General features: G+C 39.7%; 1 protein-coding gene across 5 annotated transcripts in view; it reads left to right on the top strand.

Annotated features, from left to right (window-relative positions):
• Nucleotides 1–13,603, top strand: part of ZNF536 (zinc finger protein 536) — a 345,080-nt gene extending 331,477 nt beyond the window's left edge. For all 5 annotated transcript variants that reach the window (XM_063167690.1, XM_063167687.1, XM_063167689.1 and 2 more), the window contains one exon: nucleotides 10,544–13,603. In XM_063167690.1, coding sequence (XP_063023760.1) covers nucleotides 10,544–10,779 — 236 coding nt within the window. In that variant the 3' untranslated portion in view covers nucleotides 10,780–13,603. The remainder of the gene's footprint in view (nucleotides 1–10,543) is intronic.
• Nucleotides 13,604–17,292: the final 3,689 nt, after the last annotated feature.

The raw sequence follows: 17,292 nt of genomic DNA, 5'->3' as shown, positions 1-17,292 counted from the left end.
GTCATGTGGTTTTGCTGAGGTTGTTGTGGGAAGTTTAAGGGGGGAAATCTCAAATTTTCCTCTTTGCATTTATTGTTTTAGCCTGAAGGGCCAGAAATCGTACACCATTCTGCCATCGGCGAAATCCAACACATCTTTTTTTATGAATTGCGCTGAAAGAGTGCTTCCCAGCTGTTGGAACTGCTGGCGGGGAGGGAGCCACATGACTCCTCATCCTTTCCCTTTCCATACAAGGATTAAAGAGGGGAGGGTTCAAAAGGTTGCTGCACTACATGTTGGAGTGAGGCAGGGTCTCCCTTCCCAGGAAGCGATGCCATGTTCACTTAGGTTATACTCCCTCTGGCATAACAAAACACAGGGGGGTGTTCAGGGCTTCAGGAAACACACTGCCTGTGGGTCTCCCTCCTCATTAAAATGGGAGGGTTTTCAACGAGGTTAGTTGGGTAGATTAAGGCTATTAGTTGTGTCTCTGATGACATTTCCAGTTTGATCGGTGGAAAACAGAGACGTGGGGTTTTTTTACCCGTTAAGGGAAGTGCTTGGTGCACTTGTTATTTGGCTTTTGCACAGATGAAACATGCACTGATCTGATGGCAGATCCTATCCTGACTCAGAGCAGCACGGATCTGTTCGAGCCACGGGCTGGCAGCAAGGATGAGAGAGCAGAATAAGGCCCAGTGGCTTCTGAATTGGATCATGTTTTTAAAAACAAAAGCAGTCTTCCCTGGAAAAATATGACGGTGTTTTTATAATAGCCACATATTGAGTAATGCATGGAGCATCGCAGGACTGCTGTGACACTAAAAGAAAAAAATAGAGGCAAGCAGAATGGGAGAACTTTCAGGGGCTGTTTTTAATAAAGAGGTGAATTCTTTCTGCAGTAGGAAAAATGATAAAAAGATGGCGTATCAGCTACATTATGCAACAAAGTAATGCTGCTGTGTTTTTATAATGTAAGGCACTGCCCATTTGTTTTGGTTTACGTGACTGCAGTGAAATAAGTGGATTAGACTGAAACTTTAGCATGCTTCATTGCAGCTGGTTGCAGACATCTGTCATTCCTCAGCCATACATTCTGGATCATGCCAAGAAGAAAAAGCAAAGTCTGACACCTTTCATTTTACAGAGCCTTTTATAGAAAAGAAAAGGAGAAGGGGAGAAAGCATTTCCTTTGTGACTTGATAAAAAAGACACTTTTTTCTGTGACAACACCAACAGCACTTTCCAAAGGGAGAGGTCCTGCAAAGTTAATGCTCAATTTACTCTTTGCAGCCCTTTAATTTTTACTGTTTGAGCTCCTGGTTTGTTGAATGGGATATAATAAAAATATGTTGGTTTATTTTTTTACAGAAACATTAGCTATATGTACACCTACATCAGAAATGTGCCTGGTGAAAGCTGGGTTGCTGTGAGCTCCCACTCAGGCTGTGCTCGTGGTAATTCTGTGCTGTGATGGCACATAATGCAGAAGCATTGCCAATAATGAGTGGTTCTGAGAACTCCACTCACCAAATCCCATAAACAGATAATAGTGATGTTTTAGCAGAATGATTAGTGGGGTTGTGAGCTACTCCTGGATAATTTGAAATATTAGCTATTAGTGAGCTAGATATTTATTTACTTAATGTGTTTTGTTCTTCAGTCTCTCTACTAACACAACACTGGAGTTAGGGAATTGTGAGGTACATGACAAGTGATAATGTGACAAAATACCTTCTAAATTACCCCAGTTATGTGAAAAAGCAACAACAAAAATTAAAGGAGAGCATGGTTAATCTAAGTGACATCATACATGCAGAAAACAGATATTCTAGCTTAGGGTCTCACTTCAGCAAATGTTACAGCACGTGGATAATTCCATCCCTTCCCACCCAGGTGATTTATGGACCGTGGGACTGGTGGGGAGGCTGGTACCCTCACAGGGCTGTGCACAGAGGGGGCAGGTCTTTGTATGGCTCAGGCTGTGTCACTGTCCAGTTTGACACCAGCTGAGGATGTGACACATCCAAATGTTGGCAGGAAAGATTTAGAAAGCTGAGCATGGGATTTTAAAAATTCCATTCTGCCAAATAAAATAAATAAACACAAGACAGTTACCCAGAGTGAGCGAGAAAATTCTATTGCATTTATGAATTGCTAGGCAGAATAAAGGATGTTTGGTAGCAAAATCACTAACAAGATCTTTTCTATTAGCTTCTGAATTGAATGTTCTCTTTACTAAAATCCCAGTGCCACCAGTATAGCATTTATTCTGGGAAATCATAGGTACATTAAATTCAAATACAGCTTCATTCAAGAAGTGGTAAATGCTCCCTGAAATAATAAATATTTACTGAGACAATTAAAAAATATGACAGAACATTAGCGAGAAAACTTGTGAATGACCTAGTAGGAAAACTGAGATATTTTGCTCAAGGGGGTTAGAATGGGAATATAATGTTATTGAAGTGATTAAAACAAGTAAAGGAGTGAATAGACATAGCAATTAATTGAAATATGTAAGTAAAGGCAAAGGTGGGACTCTGAGCATGTAATTTTGATGATCAGAAGAACTTGGGCTTAGGTAATATTAAGGAAAAGTCTGCCGCTTGCCTTCAAAATGTGTTTCCTTAGTTGCAGTCTCCCCAAAGCACGAGAGAAAGGGAAGGCTGTGAGCACTGTACCCTGCTCCCTCCATGGGCTTGGTACCTCTCCCCCCTCATGTGGAGGGGCCCAGGCTGCAGAAATGAAGGGACACATCAGGGTTTGGGAGAACAGAGATTGGTACCAGACAGGAGGAAATGGCTGGAAATGAAAGCTTGGCCAGAAAACAAGCTGCTGTGAGTTTAGGATTATGATTGCTGTAACCATTGCCATTATGACTTCAGTCAGAGTTTGCCTGCTTTTAACAACAGGTATCTAGTGCCCTTGATAAGAACTCTGTCCTCTACTTATGTGTATAAACCAAAGTAAATAAATATGTAAAATTAAATGTAATTAAATTTCCCAAAGCATGGGACAATGATAGTCTGGCATTTCAAGCTCAATCAATGACAGCATTCCCACTAACCTCGTTTGGAGCCCGCTGAGGCTCCGGGCTCGTAACTCATGTTTGTCATGTCAGAACCTGAACTGATGCCATTGTGCACAGGGCACCATGTGTGCACCCACCAGCCGTGCTCTGACACACACAGATCCTGAGAAAGCACAGTCTTCTGCCTTTAGCTCAGAATTTTAGCTTTACAGGGTTCCCATAAAGTTTAATATTTGTTTAGGAAGACCTTTTCAGCTATTCTGCTGAGGCTATTCCTTTCTTGCAAGAAGAGATGCATTTCCCTTCTAAATCAAAAGTTCCTGTGTGAATAACTTCTTCTGAAAAAGAAACAAATTCTGTGCTGAGTAGCTGGAGCTGAGTAATTCTGTGGTTTTACCAACTGTGCAAGAAATGGGAAATGTTTGTTTTCCCAGGACTTGCAAGTCTCTGTTACACCATCAGTGATTTCACTGGCCATTTCCTAATTCTCTTGTATTTAGTGCACTACAGATGGCTAACAATTTCCTCACTCTACCTCCAAATAATTATAATTTTCATGTTCCACATACCAAAGGCAAAAAATGTTAAATTAATGATATTTTCCACAGTTTTGTGCGTGAATCATTCAGTAAGGTAAAACCATATTGAGGAAGGACATCAGTAGAATTTATCAGGAGTGCCCAGGTGGCTGTTAACCTCTGTGTCAGACCAACCTGCACTTGGCTGTGTTACATTGCAGGGATGATTTGTTGGTGGTTTTTACTTCTTTTGCTTTTAAAGGAAACTTCAGTGTATGATAATTAGTGACTGTAGCCTTTTGAGACAGGAATTGAATAATTACTGTAAGAACAGTTTTTATTTTAGGGGGAATGTGTGAAAGTAACATAATATTTTAATAATATGTGTTAAAGGCAAAGTGTAGCACCAACTTTTGCTTTTCTGTGTCATCATTAAATATTTTAGTGCACTCATCAGCAAGCTGAAATACTTATTTGGAAACACCAAGTGCTGTGTAAGGCACTGACTTAGGAATAGGCTCCACCTTTGATTAATTTCAGAAAAGCCACCTAAGTATCTGAGGGTTTAATTCAATCCAACGATTGAAGTTTTTTTGTTCAAGTAAAAATCTTTGATAAAATCAGTTACAGATTAGGTCTTTTTATTTTCCAGCTCTTCTGCAGGCAGTGATACTTCAGTGAATTGCCACCCTGCTGTTGCAAGTGCCCCTAAACTGAGTGTCCATCTCTGGAGGGCACCAGGACTGCAGTGTCATGTGGTGGCTTTGGGGTGGGTGCTGACCTTGCCACGTTTTTCTTTTTTCCAGATATCCTTATATTTATGTAGGATCAGGCTGGTGGCTGTGTTTTGTCATGTGCTGAGTCTTCACCCCAAAGTTATCCTCCCCTAATTCAGATCTTTCCAGTAACTCACAGCAAGAGAAAGGCTCTTCCAGGTGGCAGCACCTGAGCTGCTCCAAAGTGCTCAATATTGGTGAGGAGGGATTTAACTAAAGACACTGGTGCCATGAGCAATTAATCTGATGACCTCTAAGGACTCAGCAGGACTGAGCCTGGTAATGAAGGAATTCAGCTAAATGGAGCCGATCAGGGGGTTGCCCTTGCTTTAGGAGTCCCAATGGAAATATGTAACCCAAAGCCTTAGCCTTGGTAGCTGTAAGTGTTCCCTGACCTTCCTAAAATCCAGATAGCTCTGCATTTTTTAAAAATGTTGTTCCAAAGAAAGTCACCAAAAGCCTTTTTAGTTTGACGACTTTTCTTGGTCAACATGAAGTAGAGTTTTTAAAATTTAATTTTGGGGTTTTTTTTGTAATCCAAGTAACATATAAACTTCACAGAATATTGAAATTTTCCCAGAAGATCATCTTGGTTGGTCTTGGACCTGTGCGTAAATAAACATATACTTTTCAATTGTTTTATAAAAACTTTTATTACAGATACCAACCTGATTGGGTGTATTTTAATCTGTCTGGTATTTGGGGAGTTTCATAAAATGCATATTTTGAGACCAATAAAGTGGAATGGCTCAATCAGAGCCATTATTGTCTATTGGACAAATATATTTATTCAGCATTTTCCCATCCATACTGTTATGCTCCAGATCCGAATGGCTGCTTTAGAGCCATTCTGCTCTCCTGGGTAATGCATGCAGTAGTTGGGATGTTTGCTGTGGATAGGAAATGTATTTATGAAAATTTATACGTTAAAAAAAGGAAATTGCACTAGCCAAGATTTAAATGAAAATAGTTTTCCCTTTGCAAATGCCTGTTATTATGCTCTAATATACTTTCAAATGGCAGTGTTCACCAAGATGCCTGGGACCTGCAGGCTGTGGTCTGAGAGAGACATGAGCTCAGCCCAGCAGTCCCTGCCAGAGAACTGGAGATGCTCAGAAAGCCTCTCTTCAAGCACAGAAAGCACCCAGCCATCGTTGCCTGCCGTTACTTCCGAGGCAGCACGCACTTCATGTGCTTAGAGGTGATTGTACCTCAAATACAACATTTTGTGGGGGAAAAAGGACTCAGAGCAGCTCTGGGGAGCACCTGGGGAGGTGCAGGCTTACTGAAGGTGTGAGGGCAGGCTTTGCTGGGCAGCAGATGTGTGATTACATGGACCATTCCACCAGCAGTGTTGTGGGACCAAGCATCCCGGTGCAGCAGGCAGTGCCCATCCATCCTGAGCCAGTCCTGCTCCAGTGCCTGGGGCTGCCCAGGGCTGCCCTGCCCGTGGGGCACTGCTACACTGGCCCAGCAAGTCGAGTCCAGACCTTCAGCGTCCAACATCCCAACTAAAGAGATTTGTTTCCGAGAAATTCAAGCCTTTGAGGCTTTTTCAAATATCTCTTTGCGAGGAAATAATTTGTTTTAAAGAGGTAATTGCTGTTATTTTTGATTTTCACCAAAAGGATTTTCTTAAACCAGGCAAAGAAATCTGAAATGAGTTTGCCGTATTGCATCTCAGTAAGTGCTATAGCCATTGGCCATCTAAGGAAAAACATTCTGTCAGATAATCATGGCCATTTTTGCATTTTAAGGGAACAAATGTCATATCTAAGAAACACATTTTATTCAGAGCTTAATTATAATTTATAGTACATTGCACAGCATTTGTTTTCTGTTCATCATGTTATTGCTCTTCTGTCTTTCCCCTAAATTTATGCATTAAATCGCGTGTGTGTGTGTCTGTATGCGTGTATCTGTGTATATATGTACACATATGCAATATAATACAAAGTGGTGTAGTGGGGACAACAGACGGCTTGTGTGTGATGTATTATTGGCATTTTTCTTTCAAATTACCATTTTCTTGCTGCTTTGGGAGAAAGCCATGATTTTGCTGTGATTAGTACACTTTTAACAATCTGGAATAAATTCCTGATCTTATTCATGTGACTAGCTCAATGCCCATTTTTACGTTTTAGAGCAAACCCCTACATATGTGCCTGCAATACCACAAAAATAAGATGTTTCTTTGTGGAAATTTTATAGAATTTGGATGCCGATCAAATATTTTTAGAAGTGGAGAATTAATGCAGCTTGACCATGTAAATGATTTTTTTAATGAAAAAGACTTTAGTATTCATCACTCTTTCTCTCTCTCGTTTGTGTATTCCTTTGTGCTAATCTTAAATAATGGATCCATATCAAAGTTAATAAATTAGTAACTATTAGCAGTGTTTGGATTACAGTGAGTAACCCAGTGCCACTTCATTGACATTGACTTTTTATGTGTTCCAATACATTTTGAGTTTTAAAGATTAGACAAAGCAAAATACGGTTTGGCATGTAGTTGAATCTTTAACACTTGGGCAATGGCTTTGTTTAAATCCAAGGCCCTTACTTGAGGTAAACTTTCATTTAAGTGGCCCTAAACCCCAGACTGAGCTCCATGTCTTTCTCAAAACCTACAGTTTCTGACTGTTGAGCTGATGCACCATGTTGGGCTGCATCAGTCATGCCATGTTATGAAACCTAACGCGATGTGACTGATGCAGCTTGACATGAAGTGTCACAAAGCAACATATCACATCACAAACTTGAAAGAAAAGAAAACAAACTTTACTTTTTTTTTTCCCCTCAAAGCCTAAATTAATGAAGCAGCATATATTTTTAAAAAGGTGGACTAGTTTCAAACACTGAGGGATTTTTCTTAATATGGGCCTGCAGAAAACTTCTCCATCCTGGCCAGAAGGTACTGCTTATCCACGCTCCTTGTGCTCCCTAAAATTCAGTCAAAAGTAGAAAAGATGATGAGCTTGGGTCCCCTCAGCACTGCCACCCCTCCTGGGTCTGATCCTGGGAGGTTTAGATCTCTTTTAGAGGAGAGGCTTCAGCAGGTTCTGGAAGTAATTGCCCCTCCTAGGGAAATCCATACATTCTAAAAGTGTTCTTTGAGTCCAGCCATCATTGTTGTCATTTTAGCTAATTTTGAATATTACTTTCTGCTCTTCCACTTCCTTAGACTGTCAGCTTCCATCGAGAGGATTGCAAAGTCTCTCCACATGCTCAGTCACAGCCTTCATAGAACACAGCTCCACAGCAGGATAATTTCAGCTGCAAACAATACATTGTCCTCTATCCTGATTTTTGATCAGAGAAAGATGCACACCATAGTTTGCCCCCCCTAGTCCACCCACTTTCATTCTAATTCTTTTTACTATAATTGCAATGCATATCACATCATCTCCTGAGCTATCAGGAAGATTCCTTTCTTCTTTTCTTTTTATTTTATTCTTTTTTTTTTTTTTTCTGGAGGGCTTTCATATAATTTTATTGGGAGATATATAGTGGGTAAAATGCATATGAACTATAGCTTGCTAAGAAAGGACCTACCAACCACTGCTAGATAAAGCATTATAAATTTATTGCCAACTTATCTGGGAAGGGTTATTTTAAGAGCCTGCTGCCCACAACAAGTTTTCGAGCTAAAATTAATGAATGGGGATACCTAAAAGAAATGGGAATTTTCCTTCACCCCTTAGTTACAAGCAAATTGCAGATATTGTTATCTTTGCAAGCAAGAATAATCTCTACTTTTTGTACTACTTCTGCTGTAAACAATGTACCGCTTGCTTTCCTATGACCCTCACTCTGTATACATATTTATATATTATTCATATCGGATTAAAAATGAATGTGCTCTTTACCACAGTTGTACTGCATAGTGACAATACAAATTAACTTATTGTGTACTTACTTTTCACAAGGCAGTGATGTGAAATTTTGATGGCCTGAAAAAGTAAGTCGTGGGAGAAGCAAGGCAGAACTGAATCCTTGTAGGTGCACTTTATATTGTCTGATTTATTAAAGTGCCTTGAATTAATAAATGACATTCTCTGCATGGAATTTTGAACACGAGTTTGAACTTGGTTCAGTGGTGGGTAAAAAGAGTTTGCTTTTAGTCTGGTGCATGTGAGGTGGTTAGCTCCAGCCATGCTTTCTGCACTCCTTGCTTAGAATTTGTTCTTTGCAAAAAAGAATTAGGATGGTAAGAACTACTTGTGGGTAAAGCATTAGGAGCTGGTTGGTGAGATCGTAGGATCATGGAGTGGCTTGGGTGGGAAGGGACACTAAAAATCATCTCATTCCTACCCCCCTGCTGTGGGCATGGACACCTTCCACTATCCCAGGTTACTCCAAGCCTTGTCCAACTTGGCCTGGAACGCTTAGAGGAATGGTGGGATGGTGGTGTGGCCACAGCTTCTCTGGGCAACCTGTGCTAGGACTACTCTTACAGGGAAGAATTTTTTCCTAATATCCAACCTAAACCCTCTGTCTGTCAGTTTGAAGCCATTCCCCTGTGTCCTGTCACCTTGTAAATAGTCCCTGTCCATCTTTCTTGTCAGCCCATTAAGGTACTGAAAGGCCACAATTAGGTGACCCCTCAGCCTCCTCTTCTCCAGGCTGATCCATCTCAATTCTCTCATGCTTTCCTTACAGAAAGGCTTCTCCATCCCTCAGATCCTTTCACAGGACTCGCTCCAACAGCTCCATGTCCCTCCTGTGCTCGAGGCATAACATAGATAAACATGCATGTTGGAGGCTTTAGGGGGCAGTCACACTTCTGGCAGCCTTCAGCCTATGAAAACCAAGGGTGAAGGGGAGCTTTCCATCCCTGAGGAAGGAAACAAGGCTGCATTCCCGGGGCAAGGGCTCAGGACACCCTGGGTAGGAAGCAGCATGGTTTGGGGTGGCGTTGTTATTACAGTAGAAATGGCAAGTTGTTTGAGCAGCCCAGGGCACTAATGCTGGTTCAAGTGGGTTCACTGTGCTACAGAGATTCTCGTGCTCCTGTGCCAGCAGCTGCCCATCTCCCATCTCTGCTGGGAGGACCATGGCAGCATTTCCACTCCAGTACAGGTAGCATCAGACCAGTTCACAACAGGTGTCTGTTTAGCTGGTAAATTCCCACCTAAAAGCAAGGGCAGAGGGTCCAGCCCCTTCCCCATTGCAGGAAGCAGAATTCTCCTCTGCCCCAGCATCTCTTTTTTATGCCTGCTAAGTAGTACCACAGCAGCAAGGGAAAATGTGCTCTTCAAATGTGGAGATAGGGTATTGTTTTTCACTTATCCTGGCTTTATGTAGATGGTCTGGCACATTTATTTATTCATTTATTTGAGCAAATTAAAGCAAGCTAAGCGCATTTGACCTCAGATGGTCCTGGTTTAAGTTAATTTGAGAGACAAAGCTCATAAAGTTCCAGTAAAACACATCAACAACTTCCCAGCATAGGTTGAAATGTGATTGTTGAAACATAACCTCCAAAACCAGATACAGCATGGAGATTTGAAGTCACAATAATCTGAAAAATATAGGAGAGCATATTGATAAGCCCTACTGAGAAGTTATATCTTTCATTCATGCCTTTGTTACACGGTCGATTGCTGTTTTATCCATAAGAAGTGCATCTATCAGATTTTGTGCATTAACATTCCTTTTCTAATCTGGCTTGGACATTTTATTTTAAAGCTGATGATAACCTTGGGCCCTGGTCCAGCAAACACTTACATGCTTGCGTATCTTTACTCACAGGAGTAATCTCAGTGGAGTAAATGTTTGCAGGTTTGAGGCCTTGGCTATCTCAATCCATTATTTCTTTCCATTAAAAAGTAATCTGTGCGATTGAAATAAAACATACAATTCTTTACCCAGAAACCCACCCAAAGACAAAGTGCGTTTATTAGACTAAGGGTCTGCACATTGTCATCCTTGAATTGCACTTCAATAAAAAAGATAATTAACAAATGTAAAAGAAGACAGTTTCGTACACGCTGTATTTACAAGAACTTGGTTTGGATCCTGGGCTGAAGGATTTACAGCTGGGGCTGAGGAGGGAGATGGATTAGCTGCACTGCTCTGGAAATCCTAAGCAGAGAATTTTTGAAATGCAGTTTATTGAGGAAGGGCGATGGCCCCTCCCAGCAGAAAGGGGCTCTGGAGTGTCCCGTTTGTCCGGGCTGTGCAATGTCGGTGGGCTAAAGCAAAAACTAACCAGGCTGTCGTCTGTCACACAGGTCACCGGCCTTTCCAGTGCAGATACTGCCCCTACAGTGCCTCTCAGAAGGGAAACCTGAAGACCCACGTGCTCTGTGTGCATCGCATGCCTTTCGACAACAGCCAGTACCCCGACCGCAGGTTCAAGCGCTCCAGAGTGGACTCGGAAGCTGCCGGGAGCCTGGAGGAGCCGGCGGCTGCCAAGGCAGGGAGCTCGGCAGAGCTGCCCGAGGAGGGCACCAAGGCCCAGGAGTGATGCCCAGCGGGCCCAGCCCTGCTCTGCTGTAGCCTTTACCCTGGCTTTGGACATGTGGTTGGTGAGGGCTGGCTCAATAAACCCCTTCTGAGGAAAGGGATGGCATGCCAGTTCCCAGAAGGGTCCAGAATGCTGAAAACATTCAAATATATGTATATGTACTTGTACCCACACATGTACATATATATATGTATTTACAGACACAGAGATATCCAATCATACCCACATTGAATATATATCTACACACACACACACACACAAAATACACACATTCCATATGTGTGTGTGTGTGTAAATATATATATTACACATGCAAAGTAAATTTCCAGCCCTTGAAAATGGCTGCTAAACAGTTACCTGGCAACTAGTACTTCCAAACAATGTAGGTGCGATAATAAAGTGATTTAAAAATGTTAGGAGGTTGTTGGTTATTTAAAAAAGCAGGGCAATTTCAAACTTAAAAGTGGTCTTTGTCCAAAAATAATGCTCTTAACAGAAAAATGATACCCTCTAAACGATTTAGTGTTGCCTTGAAGATTGAGGGGCTGTGTTTTCATTGTTGAAAACACCTTTATAATATGACACCAGCTGCTGTCATTTGCCTAGCATAGTAATGAGATGTCTTGGTAGACTGCCATGGTGCCAGTCTGACTGGAGCTGTCATTGCAGAGAAAATCAATTCAAGTGGTGTTGCAACTGCAGTGTAGGAGAAACCTTAGACGGCCCATAAGCTGGGGTCAGTACTGACCTATTTTGAAAACTATTGTGATATTACATTTTCTTTTTTTTTTTTTTTTAATATACAGCCAAATGAATCAATGGTTAGAAAAAAAAAATCTGCAGCCCAATGTGTGATTGCAGATTTGAAATGTAATTCCATTTTTTGTAATCATCTTGCAGTATTGAGGGAAATGCTTTTATTCTTTTTTTTTTTTTTCTTGTTGAAAAAGTTGCTATAAATGTAGAAGTACAATATATAGAAATATTGTTTAGTGAAACTAGTCAGCCTTATCTATAGAAGGTACTGGTGAGAAACAGAATTTTATTACATAGGAGACTGCTAATTTTTTTCTTTTGTTCTTTACTTGTCTTATTGGTTTTTTTTCAAACTTCCTTTCAATTCCTATTTTTTTTTCCTTACACTTGAATGAAGGATTCCCTGGTCATGGTTAATTTTCCTGTATTAGTTTTTGTAAGTGTTACAGACACAGTGCAGAAGTTTCTTCTGGAGCAAGCCCTTATGAAGTAGCTTGACCTAAAATATGAATCCAAGCTTTCTGCTCTTTGTCTCTAATGAAAAAGAAAGTGTTTTAGATGATATTTCTTTGGTTTTGTAAAACAAATGTGTTCTATATTTTTGCAGACTTTAGCTTTTTTACTGATTGGATGCTCCAAATTTAGTAAGGTCTTTGCCACATAGGAAGCTTTTGAGAGACTATAACAAACCACATAAAAAAGTAAGAGAAATAACTAAAGATTTATTCTGAAATTCTCTGAATGGCATAAAATTTTATCCTTCTAATGTACTTCCTTTGATAGAAGCAAAATTGGTGCTGTTTATCGTGATGGTAGAGAAGTATTAACTTCCTCTAAAGCAAAATCATCCAGACTTAAAAAAAAAAAAAAGAAAAAAGTAAAAAAAAAAGTCAATATTTCTTTGCAGGCTGGGAGCACAGAGTAAAACCCCAGGGCCTTAAAACTTCAGCTCTGCCTAAAGCAGTTTACAAAAAATACTAAACTGCAATCAATGTAAATAAAATTCTTAGCGCTACCCTGAGACTGGAAAAAAAATCTCAGGCTAATAAGGAATACGGTTTGCATATGCTGTCGGAAAGGATGTCATCCAACTGAAGTTTCAGTTTAAATGAGGTCACTGTGTAACTTGGACCCATCTGGCACAGAGCAAGCTGCTTTTCTTGTTTTTCTAGTATAGTTCTCACTGCCTTACTTAAATCGAGTTGATAAACTTAATGCAACTGTTTCTATGATCCTAGATAAAGGATTGAAATGTTATTGAACCTTTCTGACTGTAGTAAGCTTTAGGATTTTAACTGCACTACTGTGTTTGGTGACTGTGTCAGTCGCTTGCTTTGTGTGTTTGCGCCGCCTTCGGTATCTTAGCAAAAAAAAAAAAAAAGAAAAAAAAAGGAAAAAAAAAGAGAGAGAAAAAAAAAAACAAAACCACCCCCCACATTCCATTTCTTGCACTTTTTGAGCTCTTTCAGTATTCTTTTGTGTCTTCTGAGCATTTTCAGATACGACAGGCAATAATTCTGTTTGTGACACTGGAAACATCTCCCGCTCCTTGTGATGTGTGTGTTGATTCCATTTGGTCGGGTGCTACTGTCCCTATCCTCCCCTCTGACATAGCCCTTTTTTCCAGAACATTTGTAACTTGTAATACAAACAAGTGACAGCAGCAGTGATGCATTGTCAGTTTCTGAATATCATCATGCTTCTCATATCTAAACATGTCAAGTTTTTTCTCTGTAACTTCTGTAGTCTGTGATACTGGTCATAATACTGTCTACATTCCTACACAAAGAAAAATTTCTATCTTGGAGGAAATCTGAGATCAATAGAGTAGAGGATTTTGTTGCTATGCTTGTAACAATTAGAAAACTTTGTATTTAAAGTTTATTCTTGGTCATTATTTATTATTATAATACATCAGTTGACAGAACTTTATTCTGGTATAGAAGTATTAAAAGTTGTTTTTTCAGCAATGACTGTTTTCTTTCTGCTGTTAGAATAAAAATGTCTTTGAAGCAGTACAGTTTTATCCAGTGTTTTACGCAATAAAACCTCTACCTCTGAAAAAAAAGTTTTCCTACTTGCTTATGTTTATTAGGAACAGTTAAAACATTATTTTCTTCAGCTTTGTCAGATTTAAAAAGAAAAAAATAATGCCAGTAAATTCACAGTTGTTAGGCAGTTACTGGAGTGTATTATGCTGGGTGTGTGTGCTCAGTCCACTTATAATCTGAACAAATCTATATACAGTATATACAGATATATATTATATATATTGTGCTTAATTAAAAGACTGTGGAAATCTGTTTTAGCATGTAGTAATAATTGTTTTATATACTACTACTTATGTACTATAGAAAAAGTCTTGGGGTCTATCAAGCTTTGATTTGAAAGTGTTTGAAGTGTGTATCATACACTATGATGTATAAAGTCATGTTTTCACATTAAAAAAGATTGTTTGTATAGATCATATATTTGGCTTTAGAAAATTGTGAGGTTTATTGTTATGGTGCATGTTAAGAAAGCTGCTCACACTTCAAAGAATGTACAAGAGCAAGAGTGCTCCCATTCTCCTGGGTGAATCTTTATTCTTCCCCTTTAAGGTTTTATCTGCACATTTGAAAGCAAATAAATTAAAGGGTTTTTCACTTAGAAAATTAAGGATGATTAACATAAAAAAAAAATGCACCAAATCTGAGAAACTGCAGCAAGTATGGGGAGGAGAGAGTAAATGTGGCCTTGCTCCAAGAAAAACTGAGAAAGCAAACATGTTTCAAACCCAGAAATTTTAATATTAAATTAAGCCAGTCATACCCACAATAATATAGTTACATTCTAGCTTGCGTTCTCCAGAGGGAAAAGGTACAAAAATTGTCAGAAGGATTAAGAATTAAAGCATAAAATCACAGAAATTCAGTTTTTTAGTAGCGGAAACTCACAGTGAGGAGGTGTTGTTACTGGTGAACTTGTGGAAAGTCTCTGCAGCCAGGGGAGTGATGGAGCTGGTGCCAAATTCCCTGGTCTGTGGGCAAATGCCACAGATCTCTTCATCCACAGAGAATAAAATCTGCACTGCAATGCATCAGATTTTAATCAAAATCCAAGAAGTTAATGAAAATTTTTTGTGTGTCACACCCTCTCTTGGGGGGAACAACCCTTCCTAGGCACAAAATGGCAGCACATAAAAATGTGCTTTGAGGAGGGATGAGCTCCAGGCTCAGAGCTGAACTCTGCCTCTCGACAGGATCATTGTCCTTTCAGGTAATTTCTGTGTCCTGGACCGAGGGAAAAAGAACTGTCTGGGGAGAGAGTGGTGGGGGGTCTATCCCAAAGATTTTCCTGCCTTCTGGCTTCAGTAGACAGTAAAGAAAAATGAAAAGCTGATTAAGGAGCAATGGCTGTCTCATTGCACCTCCATGGACATGCTTCCAGTCTCCTTTATGGTCCTGGATTTCTGCTGGGAGCAGTGCATTACACTGTGCATACAATCCCCTAGGAAATCTAAAAATGACCACCAGTGGCCATGTACCAGGTGTGGGGCTGCATCACCTGTCAAGGCAGGTGGGAAGAAGGTCTGAAGGAGGAAGGGCTGTCTCACTGAGGTCTGGGGGCTTTTGTTTCCCTCAGCTGATGGGCAGCTTTCCTCACTTAGATCCTGGGTGTCCTGAGTCTTCCCACCTAACATCAGAAGGCTGCTCCCAGCTTTAAGATAACATTTCTTGTTGAAACTTTTATAAGGACTTTAAGCCCTCTGTCTGTTGTAATTTGGGAATTGAATATTTCCCCTCTCTGTTTAACATCTGTATTGTAACAGTATATTATAGAAACCTCACCTTGTGTATTGTAAGTGTGCTCCCAGTGAAATTATTCGTAACTATTGTGATTTCCATTTCTGGATATCACTGCTTGGCATGATCCACCACAGTATGTTTCCATCGGGAAGCCCGAGGAGGGGGAGGAGGGAGAATAAAGCTGTGGTGTAATGTCGTATTAGAAATGTCACCCAGCTGAGTGTTCCTGGGGGCTGGGAGAAGTTCCATGGCTCCTCACCTGTTGGTGTTGTTCAGGGTATTGTTTGGGGGCTTTTTGTTATGGTATTTATATTTTTTAACCAAAGGTTCTCAGTGAATAGGGAAATTACAGGAAAAGAGGAAGAAGAAAATTTAAATGATCCCAGAGTGAACTGTTTTGCTGTTAATACAGAAATACAGAGCAAGACACATTTAATGGGCTCTATTTTTTATTATACTATGCTGAATAATTAAGTTTGAGGCTAAGTGTCACATAGATTTATCTTTTAATTAAAAAAGCATGGTTCACGCGTATTTGAGTGGTAGTCCAAATAAATGCAATATAGAAATTTATGTTTGTTTATCTAGGTGTTAATTACCTAGAGATTGTTCTGGATTACTTCTTTTTATAAAGTGTCATAGGCTCATGTCACAAGTAATAAAGCTTAACAGTGGAACCTTATCAATTTGCTAACTATAACGCTAGTGTGACCTGGAGGAAAGGAAAAAAAAAAACAACTTTGGAAAATGTTCTCTGCGTGCACCACATTCAACACATAAAAACCACGCAGTGAACAAAGCAATCATTTTTAAAACGTTCTCATAAGTAAAAGTACAAATATATCTTCAGTGTTTTACAGCCCTTCATATATGTAATTATTTATATAACACACTGTTATTTATGCCCGAGTAGTATATGTTGTGCAGAGAGACATGGTAAGCAACAAAATGTCCTTTACCTGGTGGGCAAGGTATTAATTTAATGTACAAAGTAACACTTACAAAGACTGAACACTATATTTAAAGCAAGATATAGCAGATGTAATTTTCTTAATATTTTAAGGGTTTTACAGCATTGCTTGCAACCAAGAGGACTGGGAAGGCAAACTGAAAGCTAAAGATAAAAGATCATGAATTTCAGTGGCACAAACAGAGGGAAAAATTGTGCACAGATGTAAATTGTTGATCACATTCTCTGTCAGTCTGGTTTTTTCTTTGTTTATGTCTAGAATTTATAATACTGATCCATGAAGCCATGTGGAAGGATGCTAAGTGCAGGCAGAGAAGCCAAACTCGATGCACTCAGAAAGGGCTCTCCACTGCTGGTGTAAATCAAATGCCATCCACATGGATTTGGAAGAGGTTTTTTTTTTATCATAGGTGCAAACACTCCTCTCTTTATGCTTTTCCTGGAATTTTGAAGATTTAGAACAATACCAGCCCTGCCTTGTGCAACAGATGCACCTGAGAATGTTCATTTATTGGTATTGCAAAGAAATCCATGAAATCACTAGTCAGTAAATCCTACTTGCTTCTCACAACATGAAGAAGGCTGGAAACAAGAGTTTCTTCAATTTATTACACATCAATTATTTGTACAGACACCTCAAGCTTTGCCTCATGTGCAGACAGTAGTACAGGTAAGTTACATCTCAATAGATGAGGAAAATTTGATCTTTAAAAAAGGTGTTGAATATGGAATTATGAATGAAAACGGAAATGTTTTAAATTTTAAAGGACTGAAATTGATAATCATGTTTATGTATATGTAATGACTTTGTCTGTATATACACAATCATTATACTCCCTGTAGTTTTTCTTTTAATAGGAACCTTGTTTAACCCCTTAACTCCAAAATAGGTGCCTGAGGTGTCTGATTTTCCACACCATAGAAAAGCCTAGTGGTGGATATGCAGGGTTTCTGAACATCAGTGAGTTACTGAGGAGCCTCTAAATATGGACCAAGGGG

The sequence above is a fragment of the Melospiza melodia genome, chromosome 13 (genome assembly GCF_035770615.1).
Source record: "Melospiza melodia melodia isolate bMelMel2 chromosome 13, bMelMel2.pri, whole genome shotgun sequence".
NCBI classification, from domain to species: Eukaryota; Metazoa; Chordata; class Aves; order Passeriformes; family Passerellidae; genus Melospiza; species Melospiza melodia.
The sequence above is the reverse complement of the archived record's forward strand: the minus strand, read 5'-3'. Positions and strand labels throughout refer to the sequence as shown.